The sequence below is a fragment of the Ascoidea rubescens genome (genome assembly GCF_001661345.1).
Source record: "Ascoidea rubescens DSM 1968 unplaced genomic scaffold ASCRUscaffold_1, whole genome shotgun sequence".
Taxonomy (NCBI): Eukaryota; Fungi; Ascomycota; class Saccharomycetes; order Ascoideales; family Ascoideaceae; genus Ascoidea; species Ascoidea rubescens.
The window spans coordinates 2,973,973-2,992,030 of NW_017962913.1; the positions used below are offsets into that span (position 1 = coordinate 2,973,973).

At 30.7% G+C, this 18,058-nt stretch overlaps 8 protein-coding genes across 8 annotated transcripts; 4 read left to right on the forward strand and 4 right to left on the reverse strand.

Moving 5' to 3' along the window:
- Nucleotides 1-298: 298 nt before the first annotated feature.
- On the reverse strand, nucleotides 299-2,602 carry ASCRUDRAFT_105181 (uncharacterized protein). The gene has a single exon (XM_020188614.1). The coding sequence runs from the start codon at nucleotides 2,160-2,162 to the stop codon at nucleotides 336-338; it is 1,827 nt and encodes a 608-aa protein (XP_020050729.1). The 5' UTR covers nucleotides 2,163-2,602; the 3' UTR covers nucleotides 299-335.
- Nucleotides 2,603-3,053: 451 nt separating this feature from the next.
- MRPL36 (mitochondrial 54S ribosomal protein bL31m) lies at nucleotides 3,054-3,626 on the reverse strand (the record flags this gene model as incomplete). Its single annotated transcript, XM_020189529.1, has 2 exons — nucleotides 3,054-3,230; nucleotides 3,327-3,626. Coding segments are annotated over 2 exons (477 nt in total), but the record flags the coding sequence as incomplete, so codon positions are not given.
- Nucleotides 3,627-4,002: 376 nt separating this feature from the next.
- On the forward strand, nucleotides 4,003-6,261 carry ASCRUDRAFT_17932 (TFIIIC subunit 5 family protein; the record flags this gene model as incomplete). The annotated part of the gene is made up of 3 exons (XM_020189511.1): nucleotides 4,003-4,235; nucleotides 4,509-5,050; nucleotides 5,504-6,261. Coding segments are annotated over 3 exons (1,533 nt in total), but the record flags the coding sequence as incomplete, so codon positions are not given.
- Nucleotides 6,262-6,968: 707 nt separating this feature from the next.
- Nucleotides 6,969-8,423, forward strand: ERG4 (delta(24(24(1)))-sterol reductase; the record flags this gene model as incomplete). The annotated part of the gene is made up of 2 exons (XM_020194359.1): nucleotides 6,969-7,035; nucleotides 7,093-8,423. 2 exons carry the CDS (start codon nucleotides 6,969-6,971, stop codon nucleotides 8,421-8,423), a joined length of 1,398 nt encoding a protein of 465 aa, XP_020050732.1.
- Nucleotides 8,424-8,903: 480 nt separating this feature from the next.
- ASCRUDRAFT_11734 (uncharacterized protein) lies at nucleotides 8,904-10,311 on the reverse strand (the record flags this gene model as incomplete). The annotated part of the gene is made up of 1 exon (XM_020188853.1): nucleotides 8,904-10,311. Exon 1 carries the CDS (start codon nucleotides 10,221-10,223, stop codon nucleotides 8,904-8,906), a length of 1,320 nt encoding a protein of 439 aa, XP_020050733.1. The 5' UTR covers nucleotides 10,224-10,311.
- A 380-nt stretch (nucleotides 10,312-10,691) lies between these two features.
- Nucleotides 10,692-11,021, forward strand: ASCRUDRAFT_74052 (uncharacterized protein). The gene has a single exon (XM_020192534.1). The coding sequence runs from the start codon at nucleotides 10,810-10,812 to the stop codon at nucleotides 10,969-10,971; it is 162 nt and encodes a 53-aa protein (XP_020050734.1). The 5' UTR covers nucleotides 10,692-10,809; the 3' UTR covers nucleotides 10,972-11,021.
- Nucleotides 11,022-11,445: 424 nt separating this feature from the next.
- ASCRUDRAFT_11735 (F-box protein) lies at nucleotides 11,446-14,265 on the reverse strand (the record flags this gene model as incomplete). Its single annotated transcript, XM_020188854.1, has 1 exon — nucleotides 11,446-14,265. Exon 1 carries the CDS (start codon nucleotides 14,176-14,178, stop codon nucleotides 11,446-11,448), a length of 2,733 nt encoding a protein of 910 aa, XP_020050735.1. The 5' UTR covers nucleotides 14,179-14,265.
- Nucleotides 14,266-14,671: 406 nt separating this feature from the next.
- ASCRUDRAFT_68405 (uncharacterized protein) lies at nucleotides 14,672-17,776 on the forward strand (the record flags this gene model as incomplete). Its single annotated transcript, XM_020191525.1, has 1 exon — nucleotides 14,672-17,776. One exon carries the CDS (start codon nucleotides 14,672-14,674, stop codon nucleotides 17,774-17,776), a length of 3,105 nt encoding a protein of 1,034 aa, XP_020050736.1.
- Nucleotides 17,777-18,058: the final 282 nt, after the last annotated feature.

Consider the following 18,058-nt stretch of genomic DNA (forward strand, 5'->3'; position numbering starts at 1 on the left):
AACTAATACTAATAATATTGCTATATATTCTGTAAGAGAACGAAACGGCAAATGAACCTCAGTATAAGAATAACTCAACTAGTAGTACTGAAAAGGAAAATTTAAAATTTCATAAAATAATAAAAAAAACAGACTCTTTCTTAGGGCAATCATCTGCCTAAACTAGCCAATCGTCTTTTTATTTTAACTTGTCGTCGGTTTGATTGGTATTGTCTTTTTACTTTATAGCTGGAAATAAAGGAAAATAAGGACTAATGTTACCGGCTGTTGAAATTGAAATCTAAACAAAAAAAAAGAGTGATAGGTTAAAGGACTCATTTTTTTTTTTTTTTTTTTCATATAAACCATTCCCAAAGCAATTTTTTGATTTTTAAAACTTTTGAAGATTTGTCCTCTAGAACATTAGCTTGTTCTTCTAGTAAGTTTTTCTTATACTCTTCTTCTTCAGCATCAACATAGTCTTTATAAAAGTATAAATCAGCATCCTCAGATTTTATAAACTCCGTTTTATAGTAAAATTTATGGCCAGTGAACATCAAAAGAAATATAGGTATTCCGATATAACCACTTATAAAGCTTCCATATTGAAAGCCATCTTTTGTGCTGAGAAATACAGTAAAGTTTTTAATAATGGTGACTAGCAATGATATACATAATGCGATTATTGTGGTATATGGAGATCCCGCTGCGTAGTAATGAAGTTCTTTTTTCCTATCCAAACCTTGAGTTTTAAAAGCCTTGATGAAACAAATATGGGTTAACAAAATGCAATCCCAGAGGATTATACCAAATGAGGAAGTTGTGTCAACTAGATAACCAAAGATCTCGGAGGATTGCTCTGTGATGTTCATGTATGATAGCAAATCAAATACAGCCACAAAAATTACTGCATAATATGGAATTCCATATTTATTTGTTTTGGAGAAGATTTTGAGACTTTCGCCTGAAACAGATAAGCCATAAAGTACACGAGTTGCAACATAAAAACTGGAAGTAGCAGCTGAAAAAACGAAAATTAGTATTGCACCATTGAATATATGAGGTAAAACTTGTATGAGAGCGTTTTCTATTGCAACAACGACAGCTGAAGAGTAAGGCTCTGAAGAAACCAAAGCTGAATCATAATATGGAACACATAAGCCAATCAAAGCAATGACTGAAATGTAAGCAGTGATTAGTGGGTAGGCAACTAGTTTTCTTGCTTTGGGGATTGTGCTTCTTGGATTCACAGATTCTCCAACAGCTACCACAATTGTTTCTGTTCCAAGATAAGAAAACGAGGCCCCAACTAGCACAGATAAAAAGGATACAAAACAGCCAGTGCTTCCATCGATTTTTTCAGAATACTCTGCAAAAGGATTCTCTTTCCAGTATCTGAAACCAATGACATCGTTCGAAGGAGCACCACCAAACATAATTACGATCAATAATATGATGACCCCAGTGATCACAACAAATTTCGTGATAACAAATGCTGTGACTAAGAGAGAAAATTTTCCAATTCTAATAAACCCGTTAAAGAGCACCACTAGAGTCAAGAAAACAGTTATCCAAACAGCAGGATTGATAGTGTTTCTACCGACCCAGTACAGTATAACCAAGGCTCCGGCAGTTAGTTGGTTTGGACCAACTACCAAACTTTCCAATAAATAACAATAGGCCAATGCAAAGCCTAAAGAGGGATCAACATATCTAGAAGTGTAGCCAGAATAGCCATTTGGAATGGGGATATAAGTTGACATTTCACACAAAGCGTTTAGTACTTGGACTGTTACAAAACCCATGATTGTAAAGGCAATTAACAAAGAAACTGGACCAGAGGCAGCTAAAAATCTAGCTGAACCAACTAACAAACCTGTTCCAATAACAGAACAAAGACAAATGGATGCAATCTCGATAGCTCTCAATGAATGGTTAAGCTGGTGACCAGAGGTAACTGCTAGTGGTTGAGGAGAGTTCACTTGATGTAATTCATAAGAAACTTGTCTATAGATTGTTGATGATGTGCTTGTAGAAGCAAGCGAGTCATTTCCTGTGTTTGAAGTATTTATGTTATTAGAACGAACAGATTTTGTTTGTGCTTCCATGTCATAATTCGAGTCGTTATCGATGGCAGCATTGTTCTTGAAAAAGCTGTCTATCGAGTCGAAATTTTGATTCATTTTTTACTATTTTTTTTTATTTCTTTGAATCTTCAATCAAAGAAGTAGGAGAGGACAAAAAAAATCAAAAGAATTGAGGGAGGACGTTAATCATTATATAATTGCACAGCTAGTGGAACTCACTCGAGTACACAAACAATGTATGTGTGGGTTAGCAGTGAATAAATACCAGTTAAATAAAGCAATTAAGGGGTTTGGTGATGAGTGGATTCATAATTATGAATTATCTTAGTTCTTTGATAAATTTTAAGCAAAAGATTGATAATGAAATCGATTTGGAAAGGGCTCTAGTGATTGAAGCCAAACAGAAAAGGTCGAATAGTATGGAAACTTATCAAGGCAGGTTAGCCGAACAAAGCTCCCCTTCGAGAAGAAGCTAGTTTTACTGGTAGAGGAGGAGTTTAGGGCACATATTCACTAAAAAGCGAGTTTCATATTATTCTAAGCTAAGCTTGGGCATAGCTATAACGTTTGAATGTTTGACTCATGTATATTAAAGACGTTTTACAGCATGTTAACAATAAGCTTGAAGTGAAACGGTTTTGGTTTTAGTTAAGCCACAGAAAAGTAATTTGATTCGCCAGCGATAAGACGAGAAGATGAGTAGCAAAACACAGCTTTGAGTAACAGGAACAGCAGAACTGGATTGTTTGCTATTGTAGATTCATTTTAGCTAGTGTGAAAAGTTGGCAGACAAAACACAATGCGATTAGCTTGAATGGGGTCATAAATAAGAAAAAAAAGCCTCAGCACAGGCAAAAACATAGAAATGTAGAATGAACACACATTAAATTCAAATTAAGTCTATATATACATGACATTTTATTTTTTTCAGCAAAACAATATGGCCCAGGCAATTCAATAAAGCCCAAACTAGATTTATTTCTTGGACTTTCCTTTCTTTTTAGTCTGTAGTTTACCACCAGATTGAACCTCCTGAGCGTTCTCACCCAAAAGACTAAGATAATCGTCTTCTGAAAATTCCGAGCTTTGAGACTCAACCTCAGGCTCTTTTTTGGTTTGAGATTTGACTGATTGGTCTGGTGTTTGTTTCTTTGTTTCTGGTTTCTTTGCTTCCGGTTTCTTTGCTTCTTGTCTATCGTTCTTCTTCGTTTCCTCTAAACCCATTTCAGATTTGACTTCTTTGGCACTGGCCTTTTTCACATCGGAAACACTCTCTTTCTTTGAAGGAGTAAATAGACCAAATCTCTTATTGAATTTCTCCAATCTGTCCAAACCACTTTGGTCAACCTGACCTAAAGCACCTTTGCTTGGATTCCAGAGCCCGTTGTTTCTTTGATCGTTGATGATTTTCAAGTTGACTTTTGGGAATTGAGACTTTCTGAAAATGACAGACCCATCACTCAACTGGACCTGGCATCTGAACTTGTAGTAAATTGAGGGTCTTGCCTTCCCCAAGCCAATCTTCCTGGGGAGTCGAGGCTTGATATCAACGTCTGTGCTCTTGAAAAACTGGAACTCTTTCTTGATAAGCGTTCTCTTGAACGTTATGGGCAAGACAGCACTGCAACCTGCGCCTCCAGCTCTTGCGACTGCTCTTTCTGCTGGCACAAATATCATTATCCTGTTCAATCTTTGCTTCGTCTCCAAAAACACCAAAAACACCAAAAACTTCAAAAACTCCACCACAAAACCTCCAAAACAGTCCCAATCAAATTTTCATTCCGGGAAGGTCACGTTCTAACAGAGTTCCGGGTGGTGGTCCACTTGCAAAAATTGGCTGGAACTCAAAGAAAATGGAGGAAGAAGAGATATTGAAACAGTTGCCATGGCTGACACTTTGATGCTGAGCAAGAGAGACCTAGCGAAACATCTTTCCTTGAATCTTCCTCACTTGGCCTCCATCGAGTTTCCCTTGAACGTCAGAGATGTGGACAGAGCCATTTCCATGGTGGGAGGGCCTGGCAAGATCAAACGAGCCTTGATAAATGACGACTTTCTAGAATTGAGACTAAGGAAGAACGACCCTTATCACCATCCCATCCAGTCGCAAAACGTCCATCGAGAGAACATCCTCTTGAAGATTTCCTTGCCCAAGGGCGAATTGCAAAAGTACAATGGCAATATCCAGTTGGCAATCAAAGCCAACACATGCAAAATCAAAAGACTCGTTAAACATCCAACTAACGACAAAAACATTACGAATAAACTGAGCCTTGACCCAATTGACACTCTTGAGACCATAATTGAAAGAAATCTCATCAAAATTCAACAGGACAACCAAAATGGGGATGGAAGCGAAAATAACACCAACGACAACATCTCAAACGAAATCGCAAATGAAAATTCTGAAAAAACTCCCCAAGAGAACAATCACAACAACAGTGATAATGCTCATCAATATGCCAAATCAACCGAAATCTGTGAAGTTCAAAGAAAATATAAAGCAATGCCAATTGCGATAGTCAATAAAATCTACAGATTCAGAGAATTGGCAGATTTTCAGTACATCAATAGAGATTCCCAATACTCAAAAGTCATCCAGGAATCTTTATTTAATGGAAATTTCACCAAAATTAAACAATTGAAACTTGACACTGACAAGAGACCATGGCTTCCCAATAATTTTCAATTGTACTCAAATGAAGAGATCCTTTCAAATCCAGTTACAAAACAACAAATCACTAATCTCAATTTAGATTTACCATCACTTCCAAGGTTTTCCACTATACCACTCTCATTTAATTACAACTATAGAAAAAACCCATCTGCTCATATAATTAAAGAAGAGTCGGGCAAAATAAAATTAATCAATTTAAATCATGCACCAAGGCTACACACTATCTTTGTTGATTGGAAAACTGAAATCCCAGACTTTCCTCCGCAAAATTTAATAGAAAATTTCGAAAAAATCAAAAAAGCAGTTGGTTTTCTTGTAAAAGACGAAATTGATATCAATTTTACAATTTCTGAAAAAATCGATCCAATTTTAACTAAAAAAGATAACAAGAATAATCAAAACCAAACAAATACTAAAAATACAAATGATGATAAACTTGACAATACAATCGATGATAAAGCTGGAAATACAAATGATAAACCTCTCAATGAAAAACAAAATCTTTTCAGCGATAAAAATATTATCGATAATAACAATTCTTTAAGTCAAAATGATAACAATATTTTAACTCCAAAAGATAACAATGCAATCAATGTATCACCAAAAACACACGCAATTACTAACAAGGATGAAATAGAAATTAATATTGATATTGTAAATCAAAACGATAACGAAAACGAAAAAAATAAGGAAAATGAAGGAGATGTTGAAATGATTGAAATATTAAACATTCAAGATAAAATAGAAAATACAGATAAAGTCAATGATCAAGCTGAAAAGCCTAGCCATCCTCTAATTTTAAATTCAGATGCAAGCTTTGATAGAGATCTATTGCTTTGTATTTATTTTTTAAAAGAAAAATTTGAACAGAAACCTATTTGGTTAAGAAAACATCTATTGGTCATATTACCAAGAAAATTAAAGCCATTGTTAAAATACGGATTGCCGTATGTTTCATTTGCTGTTCGTAAGGGGCCTTGGAGACAATCATTCGTCAAGTTTGGTGTTAATCCCAAATCATCTAGCAAATATGCCAAGTACCAAACAGAATCATTTAGAGTCTTGGGTTTCCATGAATATGAACCAGCAATAGATAAAGAACAAAGAAAAATTGAACAATTTTCTGAGGTCCCAAGAAATTATGAATTTTATGGTGATGAAATGCCAATTTCTCTATTATTTCAAATTGAAAATATTAAAGATCCTTTGCTTGTTAAAATTTTTAAAAAAGAAAAATTAAATAACAATGTCAACCTTGCATTTGGCTGGTACAATGAAAATGTTTTATTGTTAGTTAGAAATATTATGAGATATAAGTTAAATTGTTTAGTGCATGGTGAAGCGATATCCCAAGTCAGAATTAATAAAATAATTGAAAGAGCTGCGATATCTAAAGAAGAGAAGGAAAAGGAAAAGGAAAAAGAGAAGAAAAAAGAATCTATAATTCAAAATCAAGATGAAGAAGGCGAGAAAAATAATGACAAAGAACTTCAAGATACAAATATAGACAACAATTACTTTGAAACACAAAAATTAAATGGAGACAACGAAAAGAATACAGACGAATATGACGAAGATAACGAAAATGACTCTGATATTGAAATGGATGATGATGCCGAAGAAATGAGTTTGAATGTAGATGCTGAGCAGAATGATCAACTTGCAGATTTCAACAGAGAATCTGGATCTAAAGAACTGGAAAATAAGGAATTAGATATATTGTCTAGATTGACAATCTCAAACCCCAAAGGTGCCAAACAGATAATAAAGTTAGCAGGACTAATGAATCAACAGGATTTTCACGATATTTAATGAGAAAATTTTTATCTTTTTTTTTTACTAATTTTAAGGATGTTAATTCTGGGGGAACTATTTTTTTTGTGTTTTTTTAGTTTTTTTTTGCCATAGAGAAGTTAAAAATTTGCTAGTTGTACACAAAATTGTACACAAAATTGTACACAGAAACAAGGTTTCCAAAAGAAAACACGAGAGGGCCCCTACCATTTAGGCAAGACTGAACGATAAACATACTGCCTGATAAAGCATGTTTTTGCGCTCGTAGCGCTCGTTTCGAGCCTCGTTCCCTCGTGGCCAGCATTTTTCTGTTGATTCCAAACATCACTGAATAAAAGCTGAAGATATCAACATATTTTTCGATTTCTACGTTCTATCATTGGTGTGGCTTCTCGTTTGCTCTTAATCGCCTTTTGATATAAGCACTGATAATGGCTCAAAGTTCTGAAAATACTCCACTCATAAGCTATCTGACTGATGCACATCAAGTACAACAAAGTCTAGCTCCACAAGCTCAAAACACTTTACAACCACCTCTTCAATCTAGGTATTTAGCTAAGAAAGATGTTGATTATGAGTTTGGTGGTCCCGCTGGTGTGATTGGAATGTGTATTGGTTTTCCATTATTAATGTGGTATATGTGGATCTCTGCTGAGTTTTATAAAGGTGCGCCAGCATGGCCAGCTAAAGACGAAACCTTTCCCCAATTTCTCAAACATTTATATTTTGATTTTTTTATTCCCAACGCTGTTCCAGATTTTAGAACCTGGAGAATATTCTTAACATTTATATTCACACAGGCAGTATTTTATTATACTTTGCCAGGTTTTTGGACCAAAGGTCAACCATTGAAGCATTTAAACAATAAACAATTGGATTATTTCTGCAATGCAGTCTTTTCGTTTTATCTTTCAATTGTCATTGCTTTGGTTTTACATTTCACTGGGTTGTTTAAATTGTATACAATTATTGAACTCTTTGGAAAATTGATGACTGCAGCTATTATTTCAGGTTTTGTTTTCTCAATTAGTTTGTATTTATTCACAATTTTCTATTCTGGTGACTATCATAGAATGACAGGTAACCATCTTTATGATTTCTTTATGGGTGCACCATTAAACCCAAGAATCGGTATTTTAGACTTGAAAATGTTTTTTGAAGTAAGATTACCATGGTTCATTTTATTTTTCTTGACATTGGGAGCATGTTTTAAACAATATAACGAATATGGTTATGTTTCTATTCAAATTCTTGTTCTATTATTTGCACATTTTCTTTATGCAAATGCTTGTTCTAAAGGTGAAGAATTAATTGTTCCAACTTGGGATATGGCATATGAAAAATTTGGATTCATGTTAATATTTTGGAATATTGCTGGTGTTCCATTCACCTATTGCCAAACTACATTGTTCTTGACTTATCATGACCCCAAAGAATATAACTGGTCAAATTATTACAATGTTTTCTGTTTCCTACTTTTGGTAACATCTTACTACTTTTTCGACACGGCAAATGGTCAAAAGAATACTTTTAGAAAACAAATTGCTGGGGATTTAGTGATCAGAAAAACATTCCCATTTTTACCTTATCAAGTTCTTGAAAACCCCAAATATATTAAATGTGAAAATGGTTCAACATTATTAACAGATGGTTGGGTTAAATATGCCAGAAAAATCCATTACACGGCAGACTGGATTCAATCTTTATCCTGGAGTTTAATTTGTGGGTTTTCATCGATTTTTATTTATTTTTTTCCAATATTTTATTTTGTTGTTTTAATCCACAGAACGATTAGAGATGAAAGAAAATGTGCCAAGAAATACAAAAAAGATTGGAAGCTTTATTGTAAAGAAATTCCTTATCGCTTTATTCCTTATGTATTTTAATCAGTGATATTAATTTCAAATATAGAAATTATGTCTATTAATGATAACAACTTAGATCAATTTAATATCTTTTGATAATATGATTATATATATTTTTTTCTCTTCTCACAGAATTTAAATAGCAATTCTTTCATAATAAATATTCTTTTTTAAATTTCCAATTACTCTTTATTTTGAAAATAGCAAAAGAAAAAGAAAAAGAAAAACTACAATATTAAAATTATTATTTTATTATTTATTAATATTTATTTCTAGGATGGTGGCAAAAAAATAGCTATGAATTATAAATTAGATTTTTTATAATTTATAATAAAAAGCAAATAGATAATAAAAATAAAACAAAAAACTTTAAAACAAAGATCAATATTAAACAAACAATAAAACAGGAATTTTTGATTTTAAGTATAAAACCAATCAAAATAACTTTAACAAAGAACGTAAAAAAAAAGGGAATAAAGAACAATGAATCAGCTAGCTTATTTAGTTGATTAATACGTTTAAGAAAAAGGAAATCGTTAAAAACATAATAATAAATACATCAAAAAAGTCAAAATATTTATATAGGATATTGAAAAAGAGTTCGAATTTGGAGATTTTTGTATAATGAACATTGTTATTACTAGAAGTGGTAATACTGAAGGAGAGATTAATTAAATTTGATAGCTTAAATTTTGAAAAAGTATTTTTAGAATAAGCAAATAAATTGGTGAAATTAGTGAATTTTTTTAAATTGAAGTAAAAGGTATCAAAAAAATTGATTAATATTAGTTGAAGATTTAATAATAAAGAATAAAATTCTAAATCTGCACTTGACTCATCGATTGAACATATTATTTCAGATATTATATCTCTATTTATATCACTAATATCGTTGATGTTAATAATACCACCTAAACTTGTATCGTAATTGAAATTATTAGTGAATTTAAGTTTAATGAATTTATTTTGAAATAAGCTATCGTTGAGACTATTATCATCAGTGTTATTTATATCATTTGAATTTATAGGATTTATAGGATTTGAGTTATCTATGAAATAGATCAAACCAGTTGAATTGTAATGATAATATTCAAAGATATTGTTGAATAATATTAATAACTCAATTATTATTAAAGTTTTTAAAAATCGTATGAATAGTTTTAATATCAAGCTTTTCCCATGAAGACTGTTATTAGTGTTAGAATTGTTGGAACTTTCGAAATCAGGGGTTGGATCAAGAAATTTTTCATCATCATTAGTTTCACAATTATCATTGTCATTTGTATTCAATTCTTTTATTATAACTGAAAATTTAACTAAAAAAATTAAGAAAAAATAAAATTTAATAAATTTTAGAAAGATATTAATGGATTTAAAGATAATATCATTTAATTTAATAATTTCATTGATTTTGAAAATTATTGATTTCAAATTTTCATAAATTTCTAAATTTTTATTAAAAGTTAAATCAATGCTAGTCTCATAATTGATTTCATAACTTTCATCGTGGTTATAGTTATGATTGTCATTATAATTGTCTTCATAATCGATGATCTCATTGTCAACAGAAGATTCTAAAAATTCCTGGTAAGAGATAATTTGATTATTGAATTTATTTGAGTTTCCAATATTGTAGAATAAAATGAGTTGAATAAATATGATTGCAAAGAGATTTATTAGAAATATTGCTAGCAAATTTGGCTCTAAATTTCTAGAGATCTTGGTGATCCTTTTGGATATTCTCTTTTCCTTTAAGGTTAGATCAGCGAGCCTTTTGGAGTAATCGAAATCTAACAATTTAAGATAATTCAAAAGTAGCATTTTGAAGAGGGAAAGTGAGAACAGATAAAAAAGAAGCTGAGGAAAATAGAGGTATAACCAAGAAAAGCAAATTGCACATACACTCAAGATAGAATATCAAAGCAAAAAAACGACGAGATATGAGATGGTTTTTATACCCACATTGTCCTCCTAGCAAAGCCATCCCAATGTTAGCAACAATTTCTGTAAGAAAACCTCTGTTGAGACACCATCACCCGGCCGTGAGGTTACCGCACACGACACGCCATTTTGGCGGGCCGGGCAACCCAAACTTCTCTTTGGCCCACGTTTTGTTGATCCACGCCACGTTGTGCTGGCCTGGGCAGTTTCAGAGCAGAGAGAGAAGAAGGGAAAGTAGAAGAGGAAGAAGAAGCAGAAGCAGCAGAAACAACAGGGATAGCGTTGGGAAGATGTTACATCCTTCTAATGTCTCTACCTTATGCAAAGTCCACTTTATTCACCAAAAAATGGAAAAATCCCTATTTCTGGCTTTTCACAACTGCAATTTTTCTTTTTGTTTTTTATTCTGTTACTGCTTGAGGATACTAAGCTTTTTGCTTTGAAAAGCCTTGTTCTTCGAGAGAAAATGAAGGTTCCTTCAAATCGAATGCTGGAGATTCTCATCTCCAGCTACTTACAATGTCTGAAGCAGAAATACTGCCTCTTGCTGATTGTGTCTGGTGTTTCTGCTTTCTTCTTCAGCCAACAGCTAATAGCACAAGTGTTAATATCTAAACAATTTTGGTAACATGTCACTCTCCAATACCTGATCTAATCCCTTAAAACTAACGACTTTCACGCAAACTCCTTTTGGTGAGGATTGGTTTTTTTGGTAAAAGAAAAAACAGAAACAATAGAGTTTTTAGTTTTAATGCCCGCTTAAAAGGGTCTTAAAGTCTTGTATTCCTGCACGATTTCTGCGCAATTTTAGCATGATCTTTAGAACGTTCAAACTAAGTTCAGGAGTGCATGGAATAGTGCGCACACACGCATGAAAAATAGGTCAGTTGAAAATGCAATACGAATAAGAAAGACTTTCCGTATTGGGTCATTGGTGCAAAATGCTTATTATTTCTACAAGGCTTCATTCAACTGCAAAACTCTTGAAATTAAAACAACTAAAAATTAGAAACTAACATATAAAATATAAAAGCAAATATAGCATAACCTAAAGAAATAAAAAAAATAAACCCTATAAATCTATAAAAGTATCTTGGAACATTTAAAAAAACTTAGAATAATTCGATACAATTTCATTATTTCTCAACTCAAACAAAAACCCATTAAAATATATCTGTTTTAAACTAGAAAAATTAAAAATAAACCTCAAAATCGGTTCAAAACAATGATTAATCAATTCAATGAAACATTTAAACTCATTCCCTTTAATTATTAAAAAATCCTCATTTTTATTTCTTTCTTTAATTATGTTTTCATTAAATTCATTAAAACTGTTTCCTCCGTTAATCTTTTTGATTTCATTCCGAATCAAATTATCCTGATTTAAAAACTGATATGAGTAAATGTGCTCTTTAATATTCTCTGATCGATAATTAAATTTATAATTATACAAGTTTAAACAATTGTCCTTAATGAAGTTTAAATTACTATTATTACTAGATAATTTAAAGCTGATTTCATTTTCTCTATTAAAATAATTTTCATTATTAATTTCTTCATTTATTTCGTCAATATTCTTAAAACTAATTAATGAATAATTATCTATGATATCGTTAATCAAATAATTAATCAATTCTTTATAATTCTTATAGTTCTTATAATTTGTATACCCTCCACCAAATTCATTATAGTAGATGGTTAAAATTTTTAATTTTTTCTTGATATATTTGCATTTCTCGCAATTGCAATTATCTAAAAATTTTAATAATGGATCATACCCTTTATTTTCATAAAATTCATTGAAATTATTATAATTGATCATATTAATTAAAAAATTATTAAATAAATTTGGTATTATTAATGTTTTCAACTGTGAACAATTTTTTCTTAATTTTGAAAAAAAAGTGTATGATAATTTGTTATAACCCTTTATAAAAAAATCATTAACATATTCTTCATAATTGGTTTCACTTTTTCCTTCTTTATTAAATTTAAATGTTTTAATATTATAAATCTTCATTAAAACTTGTTTATATTCATAATCCCAAGGTAATTCATCATCATCACCATTGTTAAATTTCAACTTGTTTAAATAATCCGTTAGTTTATTTATAAAATCATTTTTAAATTTTTTAATAAATTCATTATTAAATAGATCCAAATAGAGATAACTTAAATTTTGAAAATATCCCAAAATTTTATTGATATTATTTAAAAACTCAAAATAGTTATTATTGTGATTATTATTGTCACTATCATTATCGTTGCTATTATTTTCAGTTTGATTCGTGTCTGGATTAACGTTTACGTTATTATTTAGTTCATTGTTGTTATTGTTAATATTAAAGTCATTATTATCTTGGACAATAGATCTAGAAAGGAATATTCTGGTTATTGATAACTTTTTTAATTTCTCGCATTTCTTGGGGAATAAATCATTTAAAAATGTAGTTATACATTTATTACAATACTGATTATTAGGACAGTTACAGCCCAAATTCATTTCCAATTGTACTAATTGATTGATATTAAAGGCTTTATTAAAATATTTTAAAAAGTCGTTTCCATTTGGATTTTCATTCATACCATTTGGATCAGAACAATTAAAATACAATTTCTGTATGATTAAACTAAAACTAAGAGATGATAAGTTTGCAAAAATAGGTAAACCAGTGTCGTTTTCAAAAAGGTATAGTTTTTTAAGAAAATCAAAGAATGAATTGATATTAGTTGATCTAATGTTTAATGTTTCAATATGTGAAAATAATTTCAATGTATTTATATTTATAATCATACTATCGTATTTATTATAGTTATTGTTATCGTCAAAGTTGTCAAAATTGATGCGCGTATTAGTATTGATGGATATTATATCATCTAACAACAAGTCTAGTTTTTTCAAATTCTGGAAACTTATGATTGAATTGAAATTACTAAAAAGTGAAAAATTAAATCTCCAGTAATTTAAAATTGTTTTTGAATTCAAATTGATTGATTTTGATATATTGTTATAAAATGATAGAATATTGTAATTATGATTATAAACACTATAATGATGAGAAACATGGGTTGGTTGAACGATATTGATTGAATGTAGATTGTTTAGATTTGATAGTAAATTTAGAAAATTGATGTCATAGTTTTTATTGTGAGAGATCATTGAATCAGGCTGTGATACTGAGGAGTTATTTAAAGAAAATGAATACAAGAGATCATTTAAATCATGGTATGAAAAAAAGTTTGAACTTTCCTTAAGATTATTATCACTTAGAGTTATCTCTTCATTTTGAATAGCGTCATTAAAAAATTCATCATTATTATTATCACCGTACAATGTATTATCAATTTCATCATTGTTATCATCACTACCATCATTGTTGTCATCACTGTCAGAATCACTGACAATGCTGCCATAATTTGGGTCGTTGATAACACTGTTATAATAACCACTGACGTTGCTGTAGTTTTTTTCACTAATATTCAAGGATCCATTTATCAAGATATTGAACTGATTGTTATCGTACATGATTTTGATATTGGAAATTGCATCTTTTAATGGTAAAATCCGATGTGTGATACTATTGGGGTCTAAAACCACAGCAATAAATTTAACCAAGTTCCTGTACCTCAAAAAGGTCCATTCAGAGGCATCTGTGCCATTTTGATCAATAATATAAGCTGAGTTGGTGACCACCAAGATATTTCGATATAATCTTGACAAAGAATAGAGGCTGAAAAGCTTGTTGGCAATTGAGCAACTCACCAAATCTTTAGTGCTCAAGTTTTCAAAGATGTGTTCAATGATTTCTTTGGGCAATCTTGTAATTTGCATCATAGTTGTGATCACCTTAGTTGCGAAGTTATCTGATCTGTGCCAAACCTGTTTCTGGTGTAAACCAAGAGAAGAAACGATAAAATCTTCCTATTTAACCCATTGCAAATATGTTATTAGCCCCAGCAGATAAGAGGTAAACGATGATTCACTGGCATTTCCCAATTCACTCAACACAGCTGCCCTAGCTCGTTATCATTAACAGAATATTATCAGAGTTGGCTCCAGAAAGATTTTACCTACTCACTCCAATTCAGGGCCTAAACCAGGTCAAAGCCAAAATCCGGAATAGGCTTTGAGGGGTCCAAAATTGGGGTCTGTGTGAGTCTGCAAAGGGATGTTGCAATTGGGGGTTGCAATTGGGGGTTGCAGAGTTGGGACAGGACCTGTTATGTTTCAACCTTGTCCCTTTTTCCTGGTTCAAAAATACTTGAACAGAGCTTTTTTTGATGTTTGATATCAATCAGCAGAAATTGGATTCAGAGCTGTTGTAGATATGGCTACGCTTGCGATGGATCAAGGCATATCGCAGATCAGCACCTACTACGACCCCAGTTTTGAAGGCGAAGTGATTGTGGTTGATGACAGCAGTGAAGATGAAGACAACCATTCGAGCGACGACGAAGTAATAGACATTTCTGCCCATGAACTCCCTAAAAACAAAGAATTGGTGTCATACCAAGATGTGGATCTCGACAGATATAAACATGAGAGCAACACTAACGAATCTAATGATTCTGATGAACTACTGACAATGTTGAGTTCAGATGTAGACTTGGTAACTATGGTCCCAAATCCGCCAGATGAAAATGAGCAAGCAATTGTTCAAAATCAAATTTCTAATGTTTTGGCAGACAACATCGACAAGAAAATTGATAATAGTGATCTATTCAACATCAGTGACAGTGATAGTTATAAAGATAATTTAAAATATTGCGCTTCAATAAATGGTTTACATATTAAAAGATGTCAGATCTACAACAAAAACAATTTCCTATTCAATTGCAATCAAAATTATGATATCTCTTTAGTCGAAAGATTATCGATTTTTCTTAATCCTCCCAATGATTCCATCAGTGACATGATTCTAAATAACAAACAAACAGTTGCTCAAATGGAAATTGAATCTGAGAATAAAAGTCTAAACAATACAGGTAATAAAGATGGTGATAAAGATAGTGAAGATGATAATAATCAGAATAACGAGACTCAAAATTTTAATGATCAGAATAATAAATTGGATAATAATAATCAGAATACAAAAAGTAAAGATAATAATCAGAAAACAAAAAGCAAAGATAAAGATAATCAGAATAACAAAACTAACCAAGAAAAAAAAAAAAAACTCAAAAGTAATACAGAAGACAGAGAAGAAAATGAATCGACTCAAAATGATTTTAAGACTGACCAAAAAGATACAAAGACCAAAAATTTGGAAAAAAATATAAAAGATCTTGACTTTCAATCCAATATCACTTTGAAAGATGATAATCTTATCGATGACTCAAATGCAAACAGTCCCGATCTATATTCTGAGGGTACTAAAATTCAAGAAGAAAATTTAGTAACGCAAAAACTAGAATTAGAATCCAAAAATGTCCAAGTGGAACCACAAAATCAACAGACTCAGCAGACTCAACAGATTGAAATTGACCAACCCTTTAATGAAAAAGTTGAGAAAGAAATAATACATAATAAAAAAATAATTGATCGAAAAAAAACTGAGCCTATTGAAAATAATGTTGAAGTGAGTAAAGATAATGGTCAAAACCCTGAAAATAATAAAGTAAATGAACAGCAACAACAAAGCTTGTTGCCCATCAAGATGATTTCACAAACACATGTTGATCCAATTTTACCCATCAATGAGACTGCTAGCATTCCAACTTCAACTCCAACTAAAAATGACTCCAAAAAAGATAGCTCTGAAAACAAAAAGCTGGACTATATTAACCAAGTTGAAAACAGTTCAAGGTTAAATAATGTTGAAACCGAATATAGCGAGAGAAATCAAACTAATGAAAATGAAATCGAAAATAAAGATACAAATGAAAACAGAGATAGAAATCAAAATCAAAATCAAAATCAAAATCAAAATAAAATCAAAATTGAAAACAAAAATAAAAACCATGACGAAGAAGATTTATTTAAAAAAATGCAAATGTCTCCAGAACACAAAAGGGAATTTGATACATTAAGAAAAAAAGAGCATATGGATGAAGCAATTACTTTAAGGAGAATTTCAAATTTTGAATTAGATGATAGACTTTCTGAAGATATTCAAGAAGAATTACATTTATCTCAAGAGTTTGAGAATCTGGCCGAAAAAATCCAAGGTGATATTGATGATATAGATATGCTGGAAAATTATAACAAACTAGACAACATGGATGAACTACAAGATGAAGATGAACCTCATGATATAGTTGAAAGCAAGAAGGATAATCTCAATGATGAAATTTTAGCATATAAAGATTTAAATATTCAAATGAAGAAAACAGATATATTAGATAACAAAAAGCAAGAAATTATGTCATCTGAACATTTTAAAAATATGGCAGATAATTTAAATGAAAAATTGTCTCAGAAGGAACAAAAGCAAGAAAAGCATAACGGCAAAGAGAAAGAAAAAGAAAATTTAGAATCAATAAATAAAAATAATAACCAATCAATATTAGAGAGTAAAACTAGAAAAAGTTCATCACAAATATCTCTACAACAATATAGAAAAAGAATAAAACCGAATTCCATCAATCAAAATTCAATGATAAATCAAGATATAGGTAAAATTACGGAAAAACAAAATTTGGAATCAAACGATAAAAGAATCCTTGACGAAATTAACAAATTTCCAACTAAAACAACTAAAAATGGCCCTATTTTTGATATGCGCAAGATTAAGTCAGCACTTAAAACTAAGAAAAACTCGCCGGGAGAAACAAATCCAAAAAAAGTTTCGTTTGGTAACTTTCCAGTGTTTTTTGGAGATCATTATGAGGAGTTTCCTAGTGAAGAAAACAAACTACCCAAAGATATCTACTCAAAATCATTTTTAAACGCATATTGTATAAATTATCAGCCCTCAAATAATGTTTCGCAGTTCAAGGACGTAGCTGTAGGAAACCTTCCATTTGGTCCATTAAATAAATTTTCTGTGCCTTTCCAGCCAAATATTGATTTATCTAAAAGCAAATACTCGACTTTGTTTATGCCAAAAAGAAAATCACCTATTTCAAACCCATTCAATCAAGCAAAAAGGCAAAAAAATGGGAATTTTGACTATAATAGAAATAACTTTTATAATAAAAACAATAATTATAGGAATAGCAATAACAAAAATAATAACAAAAACAACAATAACAATAACAATAACAATAACAATAACAATAACAATAACAATAACAATAACAATAACAATAACAATAACAATAACAATAACAATAACAATAGCAATAGCAATAGCAAAAATAATGATAATAATAACCGGAATATCAAGAACAATAAAAGTCTAACGTACTTTAATAACTCCAAGTTTAATAGGAATTTCGATAAGAATGATAAAAACGATAAAAATGATAATCTTCAGAATAATAAACTATGATTTTAATGTAAAATAGACCTAATCAGTGGAATAATTTGAATGAACAAAGCTAAGTGATTTTGAATTCTATAATTGCTTTATATTACAATTGCATGTTTTTTTTTGCTTTATTTTTTTATAAGCTTATGATACCATTTAAAAGCTGTAATATTTTTTCTTGCTTTTAGTCTTTACTTTTTTTCTTTGCATTTTTTTTTTTGTATATTTTTCATTTCTTTTCATTTCTTTTCGGTTGATGAATGATGGTATTTTTAGTTATTTATTCAATATGATCTTTTTTTA